General features: G+C 41.6%; 1 protein-coding gene across 14 annotated transcripts in view; it reads right to left on the minus strand.

Annotated features, from left to right (window-relative positions):
• SOX6 (SRY-box transcription factor 6) overlaps positions 1-22,826 on the minus strand; it is a 413,675-nt gene that overhangs the window by 219,924 nt on the left and 170,925 nt on the right. For 13 of the 14 annotated variants that reach the window (XM_033153469.1, XM_033153452.1, XM_033153460.1 and 10 more), the window contains one exon: positions 5,431-5,641. In XM_033153469.1, coding sequence (XP_033009360.1) covers positions 5,431-5,641 — 211 coding nt within the window. The remainder of the gene's footprint in view (positions 1-5,430; positions 5,642-22,826) is intronic. The other variant, XM_033153436.1, reaches the window with a different exon arrangement.

Here is a 22,826-nt window from a genome sequence, read left to right on the forward strand (position 1 = left end):
ATGGTTCCCAAACTGATTTTCCATGGAACACTTGAACATTGCTGATCGCCTTGGACCAATTAATGGTTTTTCTTCCTGTTTTAAGCAATTGTAATCCCCGCGACAGGGTGAGCTCCTGTTGCTTGGTCCCTGCTCCTGCCCACCTAGCAGTTTGAAAGCATGTCAAAGTGCAAGTAGATAAATAGGCACCACTCCGGCAGGAAGGTAAACGGCGGTTCCATGCACTGCTCTGGTTCAACAGAAGCAGCTTGTCATGCTGGCCACATGACCCGGAAGCTGTACACCGTCTCCCTCGGCCAGTAATGCGAGATGAGTGCCACAACCCCAGAGTCAGACACGACTGGACCTAATGGTCAGGGGTCCCTTTACCTTTACCTAATACATTGCGCTAAATGCTTTATGATTTTTAATTGTATTTTTATTGCTTTTATTTCTTATATTTCAACTTGCATTTCATAGAATACAAAAAATACATTATAAGAAATAAAAGAAACAACAAAAAGACAATTAAAATTCAAAATTAATATTTAATGTTCCTTTAAAAGGTGAAGTTATCTTATATGGGATTTTGAAGAGCCTGGTCCCATTGTTGCAGAAGCTACATGACTGAGGGGTATTAAGGCATGGAGAAGCTACTTGTCTCTGCAACAGTGGAGGTTGTATAATCTTTTGTCTCTTAAGCCGTATGGAGGCTTCTGTCCAATTCTGAAGCAGTGCCAGAGGTTCCTATGGGGCAAGTAATGAAGTTACCATCAGCAACTTACCGGTAGTCAAGTTACAAAGGGGTAATGCAGAAAGCTTGCTGTCCATGAATTAATCACCAGAATGGGTTAACTGCCTTTTGCATGGCAATTGATAATCTCAGTACAGAGAAATCTACCTGCCAGGCAGCAACTCCAGTGAACAGTCCTTTCTATGGGTCAACTGTTATCAGGGTAGCAAATTATTCCTGGCCCAGTTGTAACAAGGCAACTTTCTCTGAGTATCTCAGTGCAGGGCCACAAACTTGTTGAGTTTGCAGACTTCACTGGTCTTTCAAAAGTAAAACCCCCAGGGAGACAAACAAGTAGTTCCTTCTGCTAAATATATGAACTGTACCATGTTCAGAATATGAAGATCCTTAAAAGAATATTTTCCCATTGCTTTTGGCAAGTGGGGAAAAGGTCAAGCAAGGGGGCTCGAAAGGCATAAAGGAAAGGAAAAAAATACACAGATGAAAGGAATATGCAACACTGGACATCAGAGTTTACTACCAACATGTGGGTGGTGGTGTATCCCAAACCCAGATCAGATCTGGCACCTAATCAAGTATTTTGATAGAATCTAGAATGCCTGTAGTTTGACCACAATACCCATGCTGTCAAATGAAAACCCGTTTAGGCTTCAGGCAGCCAATAATGTCCATCAAATGTCTTGGGTGGAAAGGTATGGGGAGCTAGGCTCCAACAACTAGAGGCAATGTACAGCTTTCTATATATTATTCTAATGGTTTCCACTGGTTTGGTGACAGAGTTGGGCATGATACCGGCTGAAGTGCTATTATTAAGGACAGATTAAAACAGCTGTACATTATGCTGAAGTACTCAATGTTCCTTTTACAGACAGACGGTCCTGGATTACAAGCAGCACTTGACCATTTAAATCACTACAACAACCAGATTTAACCAGCTGGGCCATATTCTCTTAGGCAGGGCCTGTTGACCTCCTCAGTCACAGCTGCTCAAGTGAAATTCTGATTAGACAACTTATTTCCAGAAGCCAAAGGACTCTGATTAAATAGATTTACTTAGACATGTTAAAGTATTTAAATGTGCATTCATTGGTTCAGAACTGCCAGTTGTAGTAAGTAAGGCACCAAACCCTAAATACAGTAAGAATGATATAAGATAGCTAATGATGTAAAAGATACATCTGTGCGAAGCATGTTGCTACACATAGAAGCTTTTCCACAGGATGACGGCCAATATGTTTATTAAAGGTAAATGATGATCGGAAGGCTGTATTGATCGAGGGGTGGACAACTAGCTCAGCAGTGAAAGCCACTTCAGAAATATAAGACAGAAGGTCACAGCTAATTTGCATATGCTAGTTGCAATAATTGGCCTCATTTGCATATCATTTTATGAATCTAGAAGATGGCAAGCTACAGCTTAAATTTCTAGCCCTTATTCCACAATGTGCTACTCTGAAATTTATATCCTAAAATGTGGGGGAAATATGTCAGTTTAATTTTATTTGCAGAAACCCACCAGCAAACCAACTTAAGAATGCATGTTTGCCACTCCTGTTCCACAGGCTCAAATATGTAGAGATCAAAGAAATTCATTTCCAAAAGATGTGACCCATTCACTTCATCTGGGCATTTTCTCTGATATGACTGGCAACCATCACAGCCAAGAATAAAGTATTTATTTGTAATAAAGTATATAGTAGGCCTATGGATTTGCAAGACCTGAATTCATGCACAACATTATTTGCAACAACAACAAAGGTTTTAAGAACTTGGTCATTTTAGTTCTTGAAGAAAACATGATACATTACTGAAACTAATGGCTTAAACTATTTTAATGGCACCACAGGCATGTGACTTCACACAAGCACAACATGCAACGGGCGACCTTAATCTTTGGCGCAACTTGGCGCCTTTGGTCCAATTACAGCCCATAATTGCCTCCTGACACTAATCAAGCACCTACACTGCTTCACCTGACTTAGATGACAAGAAACAGAGCCGGCTATCATCTGTATACTGATGGCACCTCACCTCAAATTGCCTGATGACAACTCCAAGAGGCTTCATATACTTGTTGAACAGTAACCAAATGAGCAACCAAAACATGAGCAACCAAAACATGTCTTAATGACTTAATATTCAGTGTCTGAAATTCTGTAGTATTATACCATAGGGCTGACACTATCTGTTGTAAATTACTTTTTCATTGTACACTCTCAGAGCTTATTTTTAGCAACAGGCACTTAGGTTCCCTCATTTCCAAAAGCCAGCCAAGAGGGTAAAACAACTCAACATAAATACAAATGGTTTGAATCCAAACTTGTCCTTCCATGAATGGAAAGGGTCCTTCTGTCTGCAGAATGGGCTGAGATCCAGCATATACTCACTGCTAGAAGGAGGGAAGAGACAATTTCCACTGATTCACCAATCACACACTGGGGGGGGGGAGAGATGGTACCGCCTCCCATGCCATTGTAGAGGGTTCACCAACCCACCACAGTAGCTTTTCAAGAGGTAGAGGGGTCTGCAAGGGGAAAGAGCAAAAAAAACACATTCCCTTTCCTCCGGCAGAAGTATCCTATGAATGTAGTTCTGCTCATTTAAAAAAATAAAAATAAAATTGGGGGTGGTGGTAAAATAAAGCTTACCCCTGAAACACAGGTCTTGCAGATCTTTGCATGCACACTCCTATGCAACAGAACATGCAAAATACTCTTGAAACAAGTATTAGCTACCTTGCAATGTGATCAACAACATTTAAAAAAAAACCTCGGTGAAAAGTGAGCCAGAACAAAATTAAAATTAAAATAGATTCCATCCAACTAGTCTAGCCATCCAACTGAAGCCAACAATTTATTTTGAAGGCAGGGGAGGAGAACTTCAAACCTCTAAGTTTGAAGACAGATGGCTGTGAAAAATCTGGGACATTGTATCACTGTAGTGATGCTTAAGACACCTATACAGAACATATTTAACTTTGCATTTGTCATATAGAAACCAAGCCAAGAAATGGATGTAGAATCTGTCATGGAGCTACTTCTACATATAGTTTTTCTCCATTTATAAATACAGTGTTAGAGCTTAACCTTGATGTTTTGGATTTCTCCCATTTTCCTTTCCCTGCCATGAAAATGCATGGGCCCGAGCCTACTATCTGAATTTTGAGCCTTCCCTAATCTGGTGCCCTCCAGAAGCTTTGGACAACAATTCAACCAGCCCTACCCTGTGTGGCTCTGCTGGCTGGGGCTGATTGGAATTGTAGCTCAAAACATTTGGAGGGCACCCGATTGAAGAAGTCTGCACTAACATCTGGCAAGGCTGGCATATCTCAAACTCTGTCACGCTAAACTAATCCCAAGGAAAATTCTAACAAATATATTTATATCTAAAATAGATTGCATGCAATAATTTCCAATTCAGCACAAAAACATTTTGCTCCAGTGTAATATGTAAGCAGATGTAGTGGAGACCCAGATATCTGTTTACACTTAAGTAGGGTACTGTTTCTTTTTCTTCCAAGGCCCCACAGTTGAACCACAAATTGTCCTTTGAAACATAGGGAAGTTTTCATGAAAAGCAGCTGCCACAGAATTAATTTCATCAAATAATTGCATATGCTTAAATTTTACTTGAACCAACAAGACAAAAGCATATAAGACACTGCACTGGGATTGTGGCATAAATATTCAAAGGCTCTGTTGGAAGCTATCTACCTAGCTACCAAACATTTCAAAAGTTCAGCCTCATTCAAGAGCATTTTGAATTTATGGAAGCATAATTTAAGAGGCTCTTGGTGCCATTTTGGGATGCGGGTGGCGCTGTGGGTTAAACCACAGAACCTAGGGCTTGCCGATCAGAAGGTTGGTGGTTCAAATCCCCACGACGGGGTGAGCTCCCGTTGCTCGGTCCCTGCTCCTGCGTCCTAGCAGTTCAAAAGCACGTCAAAGTGCAAGTAGATAGTTACCGCTCCGGCGGGAAGATAAATGGCATTTTCGTGCGCTGCTCTGGTTCGCCAGAAGTGGCTTAGTCATGCTGGCCACATGACCCAAAAGCTGTACACCAGCTCCCTTGGCCAGTAAAGCGAGATGAGTGCCGCAACCCCAGAGTCGTCCATGACTGGACCTAATGGTCAGGGGTCCCTTTACCTTTACCTCTGGTGCCATTTTAAAAGCAGATCTCATATACCAAAGAAACACATATCCGCAAATGGGATATGGGGAATTGTCAGAGGCACTATCTTTCCCTCACTTGCATTTTTCCAAACCCTGTCAACTTTGGCAATGCATCAGAATTTCCTGAAAGTGCTAAACATGGAATGGTAAATAAACTGAGATCCACTTACTTACTAGATGAAACCTGGTATCATAAAAGAAGGTATTGTACAAGTACCACCATACCATTTATACCATTTTACAAAATTCTCAAACGAAACCTAGTCTAATTAATTACATTGTACAAAACAAATTTATAAATAATTTCATGTATTAATTCACAATATGTGCACTGTGTGTGTGTGTGTGTGTGTGTGTGTTGACTATGGATAAATACAAACATTGCATAAGAAATTTAGCGGTAGACCTGTAAACATGGGTGAACTAAATAAAGTCTTAGATGTAAATCCACCTTACCAATTATATCCTTAAGGGCTGAAATCAACTAAAGAGAAGGAAATCAAAATATGTTATGTCTGTACATACCCTCCTGTTCAGTTCTGGTCATTTCCTCTAGTTTCTTCTGCTTCAGTGTGTCCACCACATCAGCAAGGCTTCCTTTGCGGCGTTCTGGAGTTCCGAAATTAACACTGGTCATTAGCTCGCTGCGGTCACGACCTCCTTCTTCGGGCTTATGTGGTGAGGTAGAAGTATTTCGGAAGGAATATAAGGAACATAACTTATTACTTTCTGTCTCCTGTAAAGAAACAAGACAAAAATGCAAGAATAAATGACGCCCCACGTTCTCAGAAATATCTGTTATTACATAACAGCAACTGAACATAAAGAAAAACCTGAGCTAAGCCAAAACAGTCTTTAGTTTTAGTTTTGCTTTTGCTATTGAAAAAAAAACCCAGACACCCCGATTTTTCAGTAAGCTTTTTTTGTGCCTCCTCAAGATTTCTTACATACCTACTTATAAATCTAGGATACTAGAAGAAAGTGTGCAATGACTCCAAAAAGCTATACACAAAGACTCTGGGAAACTAGGGAACCCAAACAAAACAGTTCAGGAAAGTTATTTGTTTGTTTGTTTTATTGAATTTGTATACCAACCTTCATCTGAAGATCATATGGCGGTTCACAACATAAAAATACAAAATGAGAACCCAAAATACATAATAAAAACAAAACAAAAACAAACCAATAACCCACCCCCACCCTTAACATTTAAATGACATAGAATGTTAATCAGCGAAAGGCCTGGTTATTGAGAAACATTTTTGCTTGGCACCTAAAGATATATAATGAAGGTGCCAGGTGAGCCTGCCAACAAAGATGTGCTGTAACCTGACTGACCAACAAGAGGAAGCTCTCTGACTAACTGACAGGGACAGGCAGGACTCTGACAGGGTGTGTGGAAAAGGAAAGTAGGCCGGAGAGGGGGTCAGTAATTTATGGGGTTTGGTAATACCTACAAGGAAAAGCTAGGAAGGCGGGGGAGATGAAGGGTTAGGGCTGTCAGAGGTAGGGGCACAGGATGGTTCAGAAGGACAGGAAGAGGCTGTTCAGGTGAGGGGCAAGCCAGTCGAATCCCCACCACCCCCTGCCCCACTATCTCCTAGAACCAGGAAGAAGATGGAAGGGAAGAAGAAGAAGAAGAAGAAGAAGAAGAAGAAGAAGAAGAAGAAGAAGAAGAAGAAGAAGAGTTTGGATTTGATATCCCGCTTTATCACTACCCGAAGGAGTCTCAAAGCGGCTAACATTCTTCTTTCCCTTCCTCCCCCATAACAAACACTCTGTGAGGTGAGTGGGGCTGAGAGACTTCAGAGAAGTGTGACTAGCCCAAGGTCACCCAGCAGCTGCATGTGGAGGAGCGGAGACGCAAACCCGGTTCCCCAGATTACGAGTCTACCGCTCTTAACCACTACACCACACTGGCACTGTACAGAAGATGTCTCAGGTTTTGTGCACACACTCCATCAGATGAGTGGAATAGTTAAGGCCAGCTGTGGGCAATAGCAGTATGTGTGCATGTGTGTTCAGTGCACCTTAAAAGTTGCTGTAAGTGCATGTGTTTGTCAATAAAGAATTAACCATCAGTCAGTTGCCTTCCTCGACTTAGTGGGCTCAGGACACAAACTGTGCTAAGGCTTAGGCAGAGACTCTTTAAACCCCTGTAAACCCCTGCCCCCCCCCCGGCACTGCAGGCTGACTAGTGACAAACCCCAAGTAGCCTACTCTTTGTGGCCACACAGGCTGGGGAAAGGGCATAAGGAAAGTATGCACAGCAATTTAAGTATGATTTAGCTCAGTCAGGTCAGCAATCTCAGAAACTGCACAGCTCCCTTGCTCCCAAGGCTTAGGACTTTCCCTGAGCTTTGCCCTGTGATCACCTGGTTCCCCCAGAACCTTAGAAATCAGTGTTTGGGAGCTTTTGCATGGCACCTACTAAGCTGTGATTCATGTCCAGGACTCAAAGGATGAGTGGGGGTGGGGGAATTATGCAATTTCCTTAGTTCCTTAGTTGCTCCATGTAAAAGCAAGTCTGAAAACTGATACTCAAAAAAAATAGATTTAGCTCTATGAAATACCCATTGAGGTCATCCCAGTAGAATGCTAGGCATCTTTGCCTCTGATTTCCATGTAAAATGGTAGGTTCTTAAAAATCATGGTCTGGAAGAATTTCCCCAGCAACAAAGCATTAAGGGGTTTCTAGTTAATACTAGTTAATGGTGTTGAAGAATTTCTATCTTTGTTTTGATATTTGCTCATAGCCAAACTATACAGCCTTAATCACTGTTCAAATTTTTCAATTACTTCTTGTTCGTGGTTGGGGGAGGGAAGAAATCCTTTCCTTTCTATTAAATCTTCAGTGTTTTTTCGCAATTTAATAGTAACAAAAAGGGCTCCTAACATTTAAGTAATGTACTATTTAGGCTTCCAGAATCTGAAAGCTTGATAGAAATAAATATTATTAAATTACAACTTGATCAGGTATAGCTTTTCTTTCTTTTATTGAGGTGAATTCTAAAAATCAATTAATTCCAAAATATGCTACCTTCCCAAATTTCCTCCCAAACTTCATTTGCAATAACAAACTTTTCCAGTAGTAAGACAGCCATTTGTGTTATCTGCATTAAACATCTTTGTTGTGAACACTGTTGACCAATTAACATACATAGTGGAACTGTGAGGACTGGGCAACCTAATAAAAATAAGTTTTTTGGGCTTGTATATGTAGCTACCTCATGGGACGTCAGCTGCAATGTTGCCAGAGGCATACCTAAGCTCCCTTCTGCCCTTGGCAAGGAGATGCTGGCAATGAAATGCAGCCTAGGTGTGCATGGGCAGGCAGGCTCCGAGCTACTCCGAGCCAGAGTGGAGAGGCGCAAATCTTTGCACACCCCTGGGCATGTGCTCCTGGTGGGGGGCCAACCTAATCAACCCCTAGGTTCCCCCCTGAATGCTGCACACAGCCTCTCCTATATTAAGGCCCAGACAAACACAGCTTCTTGCCTCTTGGGCAGACATTACTTGAATATAAATATCCTAAAAAGTTGTGGACCAACTGCAAGACTTTCATTCTTTCCTCTGTTGATGGAGTCACTGAGAACACTTGAGATTGTAAATGCAAAATGCAAAATGTAAAAGTTCTGATGGGATTTGGATTTTGGGTACATTTCTGTGATTTGATCATGCTTGACAAGCATGCCTTCAATACCTGGCATTCATCAAGGGAAAAAAGCTTTTTCATCCTTATGAATTCAAACAATGCCCTCCATGCCTTTGGATGTTAAATATGTTAAAAACCCAATAAACCCACAGCAAAGTTTGAGTGGGCAAGGGTGGGTTGAAAATACCATTCACAATGACACTGTATTGGTATTGTCTGTTGTAGACAACACTTAGGAACAGATTATGACCAGGATTTTCCTTGTGTTTGTTCGCATACAAATAGGGGAGTCCTTGTTTTGAAAAGACCTTTGTTGTATGTTCCAAGAGCATGTGTGTTACAAGAAAATTATTGTTGCTGTGACTGCCTCTAAGATTAGAAACAAACGTGTCCAATTGACAGCAGTTTCCGGTCTTGCAGACCATCTGATATAATACAGTATTGTTAAAATAACTCTGATTATATTCTCCAACTGTATATCCTGTGCTGTTAAATGTACTAAGAGTTGCTACTATCTCAGCAGCCCTTCACATTTTGTGAGTATTAAGTTTCTTATGTTGTTCGACTGTTATATTGTTTCTTTGGGTTATCTCTTTGTGACAACCTTTCATTGTAAGCAAATAATATGAACTGAATCTTCCAACATGCTAATTCAGCACTGGTCATCATTTGTTTTAGAAAAGGCCTTTTAGTGCATTGAAACAGATAGAGATAGGAAACATAGAAAGCTGCCTTATACCAAATCAGAACATTGACCCATCTTGTTCCATACTGCCACTCTACAGCTCAGGCCCGGGGGCCAATTTTAGCCTTTCAAGCCTCTATATCAGGCCACACTTCCTATCCTCAAGCTAAACCCCTCACTGGCCTTGTTTCGGACTCTCCCTGAGTACTTCTCCCTGGCCAAAATGTGCCATTGAACTCAGATAATGACTCCTGCTTGCCTGGACAGATGATTAAAAAGGGGTGTTAAAAGGTAAAGGTACCCCTGACCATTAGGTCCAGTCACAGACGACTCTGGGGTTGCAGCGCTCATCTCGCTCTATAGGGCAAGGGAGCTGGCGTTTGTCCACAGACAGCTTCCAGGTCATGTGGCCAGCACTACTAAGCCGCTTCTGGCAAACCAGAGCAGTGCACGTAAATGCCGTTTACCTTCCCGCCGGAGCGGTACATATTTATCTACTTGTACTTTTTTACGTGCTTTTGAACTGCTAGGTGGGCAGAAGCTGGGACCGAACAATGGGAGTTCACCCCATTGCAGGGATTCGAACCACCAACCTTCTGATCGGCAAGCCCTAGGCTCAGTGGTTTAGACTATGAGTGTGCAAAAAGTAGCCTACTACACAAAGGTAAAATTTTAAGTCACTGCTTCACCCACTTATGCCACACATCCCAGAAATGTGCCCCCCCAAAGGTTCCCCAGAGGGGAATGCAGCCCTTGGGTTGCAAAAGGTTGCCCAGCCCTGACTTGCAGGAAACCCTGGAGCTTTTGGCATGCAATGTACGTGCTGTGCCATTGAGCTGCAGCCATTCCCTATAGGAGCACATGATCCTGCTGCAGGTTTAGTATTCAACAACAGTGATGTCATAATCTTATAGAATAAATGGCTCCACAATTCATTTTCACTCCTTTTCCTGCCCAAAACAAAAGTTCATTTGCAAATGTACATTACAGAAAGCTAGTCAAGTTATAATGGCATCCTTTCAAAATGAGAATACAATCATTTCCATTTTTGGATGAGAATATCAGCAAGTGAATATCCCATGGACATAAGCCATAGGTTAAATTAAAAGTCTCTAAGTTAAGTGTGCTGGCAAAGGTTAGCTGCTGGCAACATTGTGAGGCATGCATTCTCACTGTAAACATGTAGAGATTAAGGAGTGGCTGTGTCAAATAGCAGAACAAACAACAAACAATGGGCAACTGTGGTTACTAAGGGCCACTGACCTCGGAGATGCTGTTGATGAGAAACCATCATTCATTGGTGCATTATATGCATAGCATGGCTTTGTTGCCATCACCAACAAAGGAGGCAGCACTTGTAAAACTGCTGGAAATGCATTCTATTTACCAATATAGTCATTTAAAATTCATATTTGCATCACTGAGAATGCACTAACCCAGTCAACCATACAACATGGTTCAACACAGTCATGCAAAATCTCCACAACTATCTCTCTGCTTTTAATAATCTTCTTTTTAGAAACTCCTACCTTTATAGGGAAAGACACTCACTGAAGTGAATGGGGCAGAAGCAATTAGCTGTCTTTTATTTCAACAGAAAATTCTTTCCAGTAGCACCTTAGAGACTAACTGAGTTTGTTCTTGGTATGAGCTTTCGTGTGCATGCACACTTCTTCAGATACACTGATGCACATGAAAGCTCATACCAAGAACAAACTCAGTTGGTCTCTAAGGTGCTACTGGAAAGAATTTTCTATTTTGTTTCAACTATGGCAGACCAACACGGCTACCCATCTGTAACTTTTATTTCAATGGAACTGAAGAGTGCTTCAGTTCATCTAGATAAGCAAAGCACAATGTATGCTAATGCTTTGGTGCAGTGCTAGAAGAAACGAAAAGTAAGGCTTTGTTGAAGAAGACATGTGCCTTTTATAGTATTAGCAAAACAACCATACTTTAACATGTAACACTTAATTTTTCCCCTAGCCAAACCAACCACAAATTTGTGAGCTGCCTCCTTCCACACTCCAATTCACCTTTTCTAGTTTATGCAAACAATAGTTTTCTAATACATTTGCACCAGCAAACTGTGGTTTGCAAGCATTGCCCTCAAAACCCAGGATTTAAAGCAGTGGTTCTCAAAGGGTGTAGTACACCACACTGCTATGGCAGGGGAGGGTGGCAAGTGTGGTGAGAAGATTCAAGGACAATCAAAGAAATGTTTAAACATTCATGTAGTATAATAGTTGTTCCTTTTTGTTTCCAAAGTATTTTTTAATCAATAAAAAATTGGTGTGGCATGCATGAGCATAGCTGAGGGGGCAGGGGGGGCAGCTGTCCCCCTAAATAAATCAAAATCAATACAAATCAATACAAATCTGAGGTTATGCCCCCTCTAACATAAGCCTGCCCCACCCCCCTTTACAAAAATCCTGGCTACACCCATATTGGTGTGAGCAAATTTTTATTCTGAGTGGCCCAGAGAAAAAGTTTGAGAACCATTGATTTAAAGTGTAAGTTTCAATCTGGTCTGAAGGCCAACTACAATTTTCTGGGTTTTATGTGATAGAAACTTTATTTTCACAACTAAAGAAGTAAAGGAATTTGGAGTGCATAAATCCAAAACCAAACCATGACCATCCTGTGTTAATCAGTTCTCTGTGTTGAAAAGCCAGGTGATTTATTTTCTATAAACTATGCTTCAGGGACACCACTGAAGAAAGGTTGTCATTTCTGTATGGTAAACACAAATCACACTGAAATTAATGGACTTAACTTAGTCAATGTAATTAATTTCAATGGGTCTGCTCTGAGTAAAAGGAATTTCCCTCTATTCATATAGATCATGGCAAAAATAATTTTTAATCTTTGTGCCTTTTTCCTTTGTGGAAAACAACAATGTCAACTTCTTTGCATTGGATCCATTATCAAAACAACCGCATCCTAAATTGATTTGGAGGGAAATTGGCCAGTTTAACACTGGAAAGGCCAATCCTGTGAATCAAGACAACCGTCACTTCAGATAAGTATTGCCCCTTTAAAAATACCAGGCACCAAGTGGGTTTTCTTTCTGATCTTTATTTGCCTCTCAAATCAGCAACAGAAGGCATGTAGTTGAGAAGAGAACTGCACAGGGAGAAAGGTATTCAAGGGATTAAGCAAGCAAATGGAAGGACTATTAGTTTATCTAATAATAGCTGAAGTATATGATCAAAATCTAAATTAGAAGCAAACACATTTTTCCTGCAACCAGCTCCCATGAATTTGGAAGGACATTGTCTGAAACATCTAACAATGAAAACAGCACCAATATTTAAAAACATGCACATAAGGACATTTTAAAGCTACTTCACAATTTGACAGAAGAGAGATGATAATGAGGCAACTGGACACTCTTTCTGCGTACTAACAACAACTAGATCTCAGCTGACAGAAAATTGCAGGTGCAAACTGGACAGGTGGGAAATAGAGGTGCAAGGAAGGACTTTCCTTGACATTTCCTTGGAAATCTGACCCACCTATTAGATTAGCTACTTGAAAGGCAAATCACTTCAGTAATAATTGTGTTATGTGCCTGACACAAATGTCTGAAGGATTCCCAAATATTTGATCAACAAAGCCTAGGGTTATTTTCCTTTATTTTCTCTCAGTGTCCTCATACATTTTATTTCAAGACAGGGAGAAAGTAACCTTGCTGTTGGTGGAGGTTTGGTGTTTTCCATGTGGAGATAGGCAATGTCTCCATACAGACAGTGACGAGAGGAGGAAGGACTGCTGGGAGGGGGCACAAAGAAAATAAACACCATGGTGCAATGGTGCATCTGCAGCAGCACAATTGGACACCTTCATTTGCCCCAGCTGGAAGAAAACATGTCTCTCCCATATAGGTCTCTACACCCACAGCAGGCACTGCAGACTTCTAACAGTTTGACTTCACCCTCAAAGGCACACTCCTCCATTGCCTCCCAAGACAGACGGATGCCAACAACAATGTTGTTTCCCACCAACATATCAATGGAACACACTTTCTGCATGAAACTACCCATCTATGCTTTGCTAATTGGTCCTCTAAGTATGTGATCCCCATATGGACACGCAACAATTCCAGGTTTAGAGAATGGGTGTGGCTATTCCCTCCGTATAAATCCACTTTACCAGACCTTTAGCAAGTTTCACTGCGAGCATCCCCAGTCATGGTTCAAATGAAACCTGGTACAGTCCAATTCATGTTAAGAACGCCAGTTAAACCAGTGGCTGTGTTATATATATATATATACTGGTTTAATTCTAATCACAGTTGCAATTGATGTACATGGCTCCCTTCAATATTATGGGTCTCCTCCCTATTGAACTTCTCCAGACCAGTGAAAACCTTTTAATTTCAACAAGTTGTCCAGTTAGTTTCAACTGATAGTTGTATTAACCTTGCTGTATACCACAGAAGCATTATGGTGTTAAGTGGTGTATAAATTGCTAAAAGAACAACTTAAGTGCAGCACCGGTGGTTCAGAGCAAAGGCCTATCAAATCCAAAATTCTGTTCTCACAGTGGCCAACTGGGTGCCTCTGGGAAACCCAAAAACAGGGCATGAATGCAACAGCACTTTCTCAGTCATGATCCCCGGCAATTACTTTTCAGAGACATACTGCCTCCACTAATGAATGTACATGGTGCTGAAACAAGGTAGAAAGATCCAGAACGAACTGGTGCCTAAGGCTGCTCCTGCAGCCTGATCCCAATGTAAACCAGTATCTCCATTTGTTGCTAGAGTGGCATACAAAAGATGAAATGGTTAAATCTGTAATGATAGATTGGGCAAAAGATGTTGGACATAATATTATGATGGATGACTGGGAGAAGTTGTGGAAGGAAGGTATAAAATTTACTGCTTGTAATGCACTGAGAGAGAACATTATGAAAATGATATATAGATGGTATCTGACACCAGTGAAGTTAGCTAAGATATATCATGTTACAAGTAATATGTGCTGGAAATGTAAAACTGTGGAAGGTACCTTTTATCATATGTGGTGGACGTGCCCAAAGGTTAAGGCTTTCTGGGAGAAGATTTATAATGAACTTAAGAAAGTAATGAGAATTACTTTCAGTAAGAAACCAGAGGCCTTCCTTTTGAGCATGACCAATCATGAGATACCCAGTCAGGATAGAGTGTTTTTTATGTATGCCACAACAGCTGCTAGAGTTTTATTTGCAAGAAACTGGAAAGGTGAAGAGCTCCTGACAGTGGAAGAATGGCAAATGAAGCTGATGGACTTTATGGAACTTGCTGAACTGACCGCGAGACTCTGAGACCAGAGGGAGGAGAAGGTGCAACAAGATTGGAAGAAATTCAAGGACTATTTAAAAAATCGTGAAAAATTAGATATTTGAAGCAGAACCAGTTTGTTTAAATGGCTTTAGCTAGATGATGTTAGATAAAATAGTATATAAGAAGTGATGTTATAAACGGCTTAGGAATGTTTAGAAATGTTTAAGGTTATGTTGTTTAAGTAATGAATTATATATGATTAGCCAGTATGTTAAAGTATATTAAGAATAATGGTGAATGTTTAGAAAATAGTTACAAAGTTACCAACGTATATTAGTATTGAACGCAGTTGAGAGAGCGGGGGAAGTCCCCCCAAAGAAGATTCGAAAGTAGAAGTAAATAATGATTTACTTTATGTTCCTGTTAGGTATGTATTTTTTTTTTATTTCTAATGTTGTTTTAATGTGTTTGATGTGTTTTTTGCTTATTGTTAATTGTTTTTGTGGTTTTCTGTTTATTTGTTGTTTACTGTAGAAAATAATAAAAAATTAAAAAAAAGTAAACCAGTATCTCCAAATCATATAGCAATACTTTATTTCATATGCTTTATAGTTCATGGAAATAAAATATACTTTATTGCAACCTTGTGGATCCTATAGCTAATTTATAGCCACTGAAACAGGTTCTGGTTCTATGAGCCCCCAGTGATCCTAGGTCAGTTAAGTACTAACTAAATAAATATACACTTTATGAAGTGATCACCACAGCAAGCTGGTTGTCCTTACTACCTTAAGAGCAGAATCAGATAAACAGCATACTCCTATCCTGTTCATTGGAGGAATCTTTTAAATTATAACCTTGTGCATGCCTCAATCTTATCTGAGTAAGCCAAATCCAGAAAAATACCTTTCAACAGGCTGTAGACTGTTGGCAAACTATTGTCTGCTTCAACATATTAAGAGCAGAAAATGGGGAGGGGGTGTCAGTAAAAACAAAGAAATGAAAAACAAACCAACAAGGTTAAAATGGTAACTTGTACTTTAATTTTGAATCATAAACTGGAAGCTGTTAATGCTTTCCTGTTCAGTAGCCAACAAGAACACTTGCAAACACAAGGCAACTGCTATTTCTATAGGAGTTCAAAGAAAGCATTTGCATGTGTGGGCAGCAAAGCAGAAAATAAATATTACTAACATGAATAAGTTGCTTGAGTCCTCATTTCTATGCAGTTGAGGGGCCTCAGTTATGAAGAGATATTTATCAATCCTTGCATTTAATATGACACACACATCTAAACACCCAATAAATGTTGGATATTCAGAATGGTTTTTATTCCAAAATATGGCAGCAGGCTAGCACTTGGATCTCAAGTGGCATTAACATATAATGAAAGCAAATATTTATACACACAAGCACCCAAAAAATGTTACATAGTCATCACATTAATATAAAGTTTTCAAGTTATCCTGGTTCCACAAAAAATATAAATGAATAGTTTCAGTGTGTATTTCCACTTTTATTTCTTTTTTAAAGCTTTCCTATAAAGCTGAATCTCTAAGTCAAGTATGTTTTACAAACAGAGAAGGAATAACCAGGACAAAGTTTTGTGTTGCACAGCATTCATGTGTAACAGTCCAATGGCCATTTGGTAGGAATGCTTAACCCTTCCCCTGTCGGTAACTTGTCCCATGAAACAACCCCTCCACCCAGCAGCTCTCTTCCATAAGGTCCTGGGCACACATTTCCATGGAGTGTTACATAGCCAAGTAAATATTGCTGAGGTACTGAGAGAGTTTATCACTCAAATATTTGAAACCCACGTATTAAAATGACCAGAACGCCCAAGGACTTTACGTAAATAATTTCAAAAGGTGGGGTCCTATTTGTGTCCTTGCACTCTTAGAAGGGCTTTTAATCCATCAGAGGCATCTCTAATGGAAGAGGAAAGGAGGGCATTTTCGTCCATTCCCCCACCCCCTGAAGCCCCCAAATCCCTATGAAAATCATCGTCAGAGAGTTGGGGATCCCTCCGGGAATAGGGTGGAAGGTAGTATAGGGGAGTGCAGGGACAAGGGGGACTAACCAAATTTATCTCCTCTCTACCTTCTCTGGATCAAAACCCTATCTGTGACTGCAAAGGCACCATTTAGATTCCACCCAAACAAGCCTCCAGGAACTTCCTTCCGAAAGAAAGCATTCTACCCATGCACTGGTGGAGGAAGGGGGTGCGGTGGGGTGTAGTCCGCCCTGGGTGTCATCACTGAGGGGGGGGGTTGACATCGCCGTCCCGCCCCCCTGGGATGCTCACCCTGTTCCTGCGGGCAGTTAGCCCCACCCCCACAGGTGGCTAGCCCCGCCCCCGGGTGCACAGCATGTGCATCGCTCTGGGTGCTGGAGCAGCTAGCTCTGCCTCTGTACCCATGTGGAAGGAATATTTTTTTTAAATATACATATACTAAATGAATTTATTTTGAATGAATGGCATATACATATATTGTCCACACATAGAGCAAGAGAATAAAATGAAGGCTTTGTAACTTAAGAGTAAAATGAGCAGCCTTGCTCACACCCCAAAACTACACATTGTAAATGCCATTAGCATTCCACTGTAAAAGCCACAGTAAAAATGGATTATTTTAGCCACTTCCATACATACAAATCCTTCACTGCACACATTTAACATGCTCTCTTATGTATGCGTTGCAGCACCTGCAGAGGAATGTTGGGTGAAAGCAATATAGCCCTTGTGTTTCTGTATGGTAAACACTGCTGAACCATGTGTAAGAGTCACATAAAAAGAGGACATTTATGAGACATAAAGGTATCTCATAAAACTGTTATGAATTAGGAGATCCTTGGCCAAATCCCAGAAAAGATAATCCTTATAAACATGCAGGAATGTTGTAGCTTGCGTGTGAATGTCAGTGATACAGCATGTTAGTTGATTCATGTTTCACTTTCAGGGCAGTGAAAGTCCTTGCTATTGGATTGTTCGTAACCTCAGAAACTGAAACGAATGTCCATGCTTTCTTTTCCTGCCTCGCTGAAAACATTTTACATACACAGCTTCATTATGCTGAACAAAGATACAAAACCCATTCCCACCCCCCCTCAAGCTGTCAAAGTACAAAAGAAATGCAAAAAGTCTTGCACAGATGTAGCAAAGTACTGGATTTTATCTTCTGGCAGGTGCTCAATATGCAGCCCACATAATCACATGTTAATGACTGGAGTGTGTTAATCAGCATTCATACCTGATTCCTTCTCATCCAAGGGGGGAAAGAAACTGAACAATTTAGAGCATGTAAATGCTGCTACTTTCAAAACACACAATGTAAATATACAGCAATGGAAAGGGGGGGGGGTGGAAAGAGCTTCCAAATACAGAGGTTCAGAACAATTGAAAAGGACACACAGTCCATCAGCTCAGTACATCCAGACAAAAGCTGAAGTTTCATTCCCTGTAATTAATTTCTAAAGAGGCATACATTTCAACCCTTTCTAGATGCAACATCCTCACACTGGAAGCATTTCTGTCTAACACCTGATTTCTGGTGGTGATGCAAACTGTAGTTGTTTGCAGTTGTTTCATGCAGTGAATAACTTGCTAGTCCCACTGAGTCCCAAGGCCTCATTCCCAACAGTGCCATCCCGTGCATGTTTTCCCACGTAAGAGTGTATGGAATTGCCGGCTTGGTCTACTGAAACTGCAATTCATTGTGGCAAAAAGTTATCAGGGCTAACCCAAAACATTTTGCTGCCTGAGACAGAGCAGCAATCGCTGCCCCTGCCCCCTGCCCCAAATCATGGTGCACAGCACCAGGGCCAGCCAAGTTATCTTGGTACCTGATGCTGAAAATCCCATAAGGGCCTCTCTTTCCCTCCCTGGCAGGGAAAATATAACAATCATAAATTAAACAACCAACCATTTGCTGCCTTTTCAGGATACCGAATGTATGCTGTCTGAGTTGGCTGCTTTACTCTGCCTAATGGTAGGACAAGGTATGTCAGTTATCCAGGGGCAGATCTACACTGCAGTACATGTTCATTATCCACATCATACATTTAAATTACATTGCTTTCCCCCAAATAATCCTGGGAACTGTTGCTTGTTAAGGGTGCTGGGAATTGTAGCTCTGTAAAGATTAAACTACAGTATCCAGGATTCTTTGGGGGAATCCATGACTGTTAAGGTGCTATAAATGTGCTCGGAATATACAGCTACAGATCCCAGGTTTGGCAGGAGAACAGCCAATATCTTTGCTTGGGGTTCTTAAATGTAAGCACAGATATATGAAGGAAAATTCATGAAAACCAACAGAGCTTCAATCCAAGAAACTAAGTACAGGCCTGTGGTGCTAATTTAAAATGACATGGCTGAACTAGCCCTGGAAGCCTGAGAAATACAATCTAAAAGAAGTAGACCCAAGTAGGTTCCCTGAACAGTGGTAATGGCCTCAAATGGCTCTCAGCCTCTAGAATGCCCCTTCTTTCTCATATGCTGATACTATGTCCACTTCAGAAATCTTTCCCACATAGTCCTATCTTCATTTTCTCTTCTCCTTTAAAAGTTTGAAAGTTTGCATGCTCCCCCATATGGTGTTTTCCCTTTCTGTCTATTTGCCCTCAAAGATTCTCTAAGGACTTTAGAGAAATGGGAAGGATAAGAGCAACCACCGCTAAATAGAGATAGCATAGCGCTTTCATTAATCATTCAGGTTGTTTCATTTATACATCAATATACACAACATGGGACCCAGGTGGCGCTGTGGGTTAAACCACAGAGTCCAGGGCTTGCTGATCAGAAGGTCAGCGGTTCGAATCCCTGCCACGGGTTGAGCTCCCGTTGTTTGGTCCCAGCTCCTGCCCATCTAGCAGTTCGAAAGCACGTCAAAGTGCAAGTAGATAAATAGGGACCGCTCCAGCGGGAAGGTAAACGGCGTTTCCGTGCGCTGCACTGCTTCGCCAGAAGCGGCTTTGTCATGCTGGCCACATGACCCGGAAGCTGTCTACGGACAAACGCCCAGCTCCCTGGGCCTATAGAGCGAGATGAGTGCCACAACCCCAGAGTCGGACACAACTGGACCTGATGGTCAGGGGTCCCTTTACCTTTACCTATATCCACAGCATATGACCACATCGACTCTATGAGCAACAGCCATAATACTATGTTACTAATTACTGTATTATTGACTATTAAACTTTTTTTTTTGCTGTTTTCATGTGTCAAATGCCTTCCATACCCATAATATGCCTAGTTCTTTGCTTCCAAGCTCTCATGATTTGCAAAGTTTAAACCTCTGCATTGTTTCATCTGCATGAAAAGAGGGACACAAAATCTTTTAAATAAATAAAACCTGACAATTCTTTAAGAACGAAAGGTGTATTATTACATATATATGCAGCTCCATATTTTCCAATAAAATAAGCATCAACACCCACTGTCAAAGGAAAGAAACAGACTGCTAGTGTATCCAACTGTGCACTGGGATCATCCTCCACCCCCACTCAATTGTTTTGTATTTTCTCTACTGTAAAATCCAACCAGGATGGAGATGAGATACTTGAAGTGGAAGCCACTCCAGGTCTGACATGGCAGTTGTTGCACATTGCTGAATCTGTCAAATGAAGAGCGAGCACAAAAGGAATTTCCAAATGCAGCTGCTATTTCCCATTTGTTAAATCCTTTTATTACACCATATAAGTACACAGCTGGGAAATACTATAGAGTGGGAGTTAAAACAAAATATTTTGGCTTCCAGACATTCAGAACACACAAAGGACTCAGTGAAAAGCAATTCCTGATATCAAAAGGGAGTGAAAGTTTGAAAACATTTCTAGTCAATGTGTAGGGTTTGGTGGTGGTTGTCTTTTTTAAATAAAAAATAAAAAATGATAACATTAAAATTCAATATAGTATATGTTACTCTTGTTATAACTCAGAAGTGCTGCATACAAAGAATGCTGGAAATGACTTGTATAGTAATTTTTTTCAGGCCCATTTCCATATTCCACTTTCTTTTTTTAATCTCACACAGCTGCATAGGGCAGACACTCTAAAACCTCTATTCATATGTTATGAATTGGCCCCAATATGTAACTCTTCACATGAGTGATTTGCTAAGAAGTGCAACATCTCCTAACACAGGGGTCAGCAAACTTACCGCACCTCGGACCGGTGTCTCCAGCGCTGATTGCACTGCAGGCTGGAGAGCGGGGAAACACATGCCCATACGCATGTGCACACGCTATTTCTGGCGCACTTCCAGTTTGGAGGAGCACCGGAAATAGCTTGTGCACATGTTCACAGGCCTCCTCCAACCCGCATGTGCACTGGAAATAACGCCTGCGCATGCACACAAGCTATTTCCGGTGCTCCTCCACTCAGAAGTGGGCAGCCGCATTGCGCCGGTAAGAGTGGGTGGCGGCAGCAGGCGGTGGGGGTCACAGTGGGCCAGATAAATTAGTCTCGCGGGCCTTAGTTTGGAGACCTCTGTCCTAACATGTCAGAAAGCATGCAACAACAACAAAAGATCTGTGCGTCCCCAGCAGTTCCAATGTGAGATGCTATGGATACATCTTCCATGCCTAAGCTTATGGACCTGCCTCTTCATTCAGATTGTCAGAGGAAGAGAAGGGCAGGGGTGCCCACTACCGCAATGTGGACATGTGACGTCACACGCACACGCCTGCACATGCCTCTGCCTCTGCCTCCGCATCCGAGCACCCACCTGGAAATGGTGCCTTGCTGGCTAGCTGTGGAGGGTGGAAATGAACTACTTCTCTCTTGGAGGCAGCGCCGTTGCTGCCTGCCGGCTTTTCTCATTGATTTGTGGGTGCCTGGCCCACAAAATTCTATTATTGTGGGTGCCCAAGCACCCATGGTTAACTGGAGTTGGGTCCGATGGAAAGGGGGGACTGATTGGTGGCCACTCTGAGGTTCTGGGCTTCAATTTCTGGTGAGGTTTTACTCCTGCATTCAATCCTAGAGCTTAGGCATCTGACTTTGGAGAATGATTGATAACTACATTTCCACGACTTTAGTACCTATGGATTCTGCAATTTGTATTTATCATTCATAATTATTAGTCACATCCATTTATATCTAAAGCTGCTTTGAAAGAATATGCAAATTACAAAATGAAACTACAAAATAATAATAACAACACAATAGCATGAAGATAACAAATCAATTAAAGCAGAACAGTCCTTAAAATCATTGCCCAACAAATCATTTAGGTCTTCTTCACACCTAAAGGCACTTCTGGATCTGTGGACAAGCAACTCTGGGCAGGACAGGTGCTAGGGTTTCTGGCGCCCTAGGCAGACCACCTTCTGGCGCCCCCCGCCCCTCTCCAAAACCTGCTTTAGCAGGAGGTGGGGGGGTGGAGAGGCAAGCAGCAGTTTCTCTGCTGAACGGAGAAGCTGCTGCTCACCTGTCCCGCCCCCCCAAAGCCTGCTTTAGCGGGAGGTGGGGGTGGTGGAGAGGCAAGCAGCAGTTTCTGCGCTGAATGGAGAAGCTGCTGCTCACCCGCCCCGCCCCCTGCCAAAGCCTGCTTTAGCGAGAGCTGGGGGTGGTGTAGGGGGCAAGCAGCACCTCTCCACTACAGCAGAGAAGCTGCTGCTAGCCTGTCCCGCCCCCCTGCCCAAGCCTGGCCAGCGCCCCCTCCATTTTGGCGCCCTAGGCAATTGCCTAGTTCGCCTAAATGGACGCGCCGGCCCTGACTCTAGGATAATTTTTGGAGTTTTTTCCCCCCAATGTGCCAACCAGAGAGAGATTGTTCTTAGCTAATTCCCATGTTATCAGTTGCTTACATTAAAGAAACCTTAAAATGTGTTGCTGGTTTCTCAATCACTGTCTGTGGTAGGTTTTGAGCTGCTGGGGCTGTCTGGCAACCCTGAACAAGACTTTTTGTAAAGGTATTTCTGTAAACAGAAAAAGTGGACATGTACAGGTTTCTGAGGTTGCTTGCAAACATCTGCAAATGCAGTTGGGGTTGCAGTGACCCAAAAATCCAAATTTGTAAGTCTTGCACAAAATTATAGCTATGATTAAAAATAAATAAATTCAAATTTGCTGTCAGATTATAACTGGGGGGAAATGTTCTTATAATTCAGATTTGTAAAGGGGTTTTGTAAACCTGTTAGATACTACTGGCCCTTAATAACATTTATAATGACAAGGTATTGTTTTCTCATTGTCTGTGCTCCTTGCTCTAGGCTTAGCATGGTAGACATGAAGATAAACAGCACCTTTCAGTGTCACTTTGACACCCCTCTAGCATTTGATGTGAATGGTTTTTAAGTTGTTT

This window comes from Lacerta agilis, chromosome 1 (assembly GCF_009819535.1).
Source record: "Lacerta agilis isolate rLacAgi1 chromosome 1, rLacAgi1.pri, whole genome shotgun sequence".
NCBI classification, from domain to species: domain Eukaryota; kingdom Metazoa; phylum Chordata; class Lepidosauria; order Squamata; family Lacertidae; genus Lacerta; species Lacerta agilis.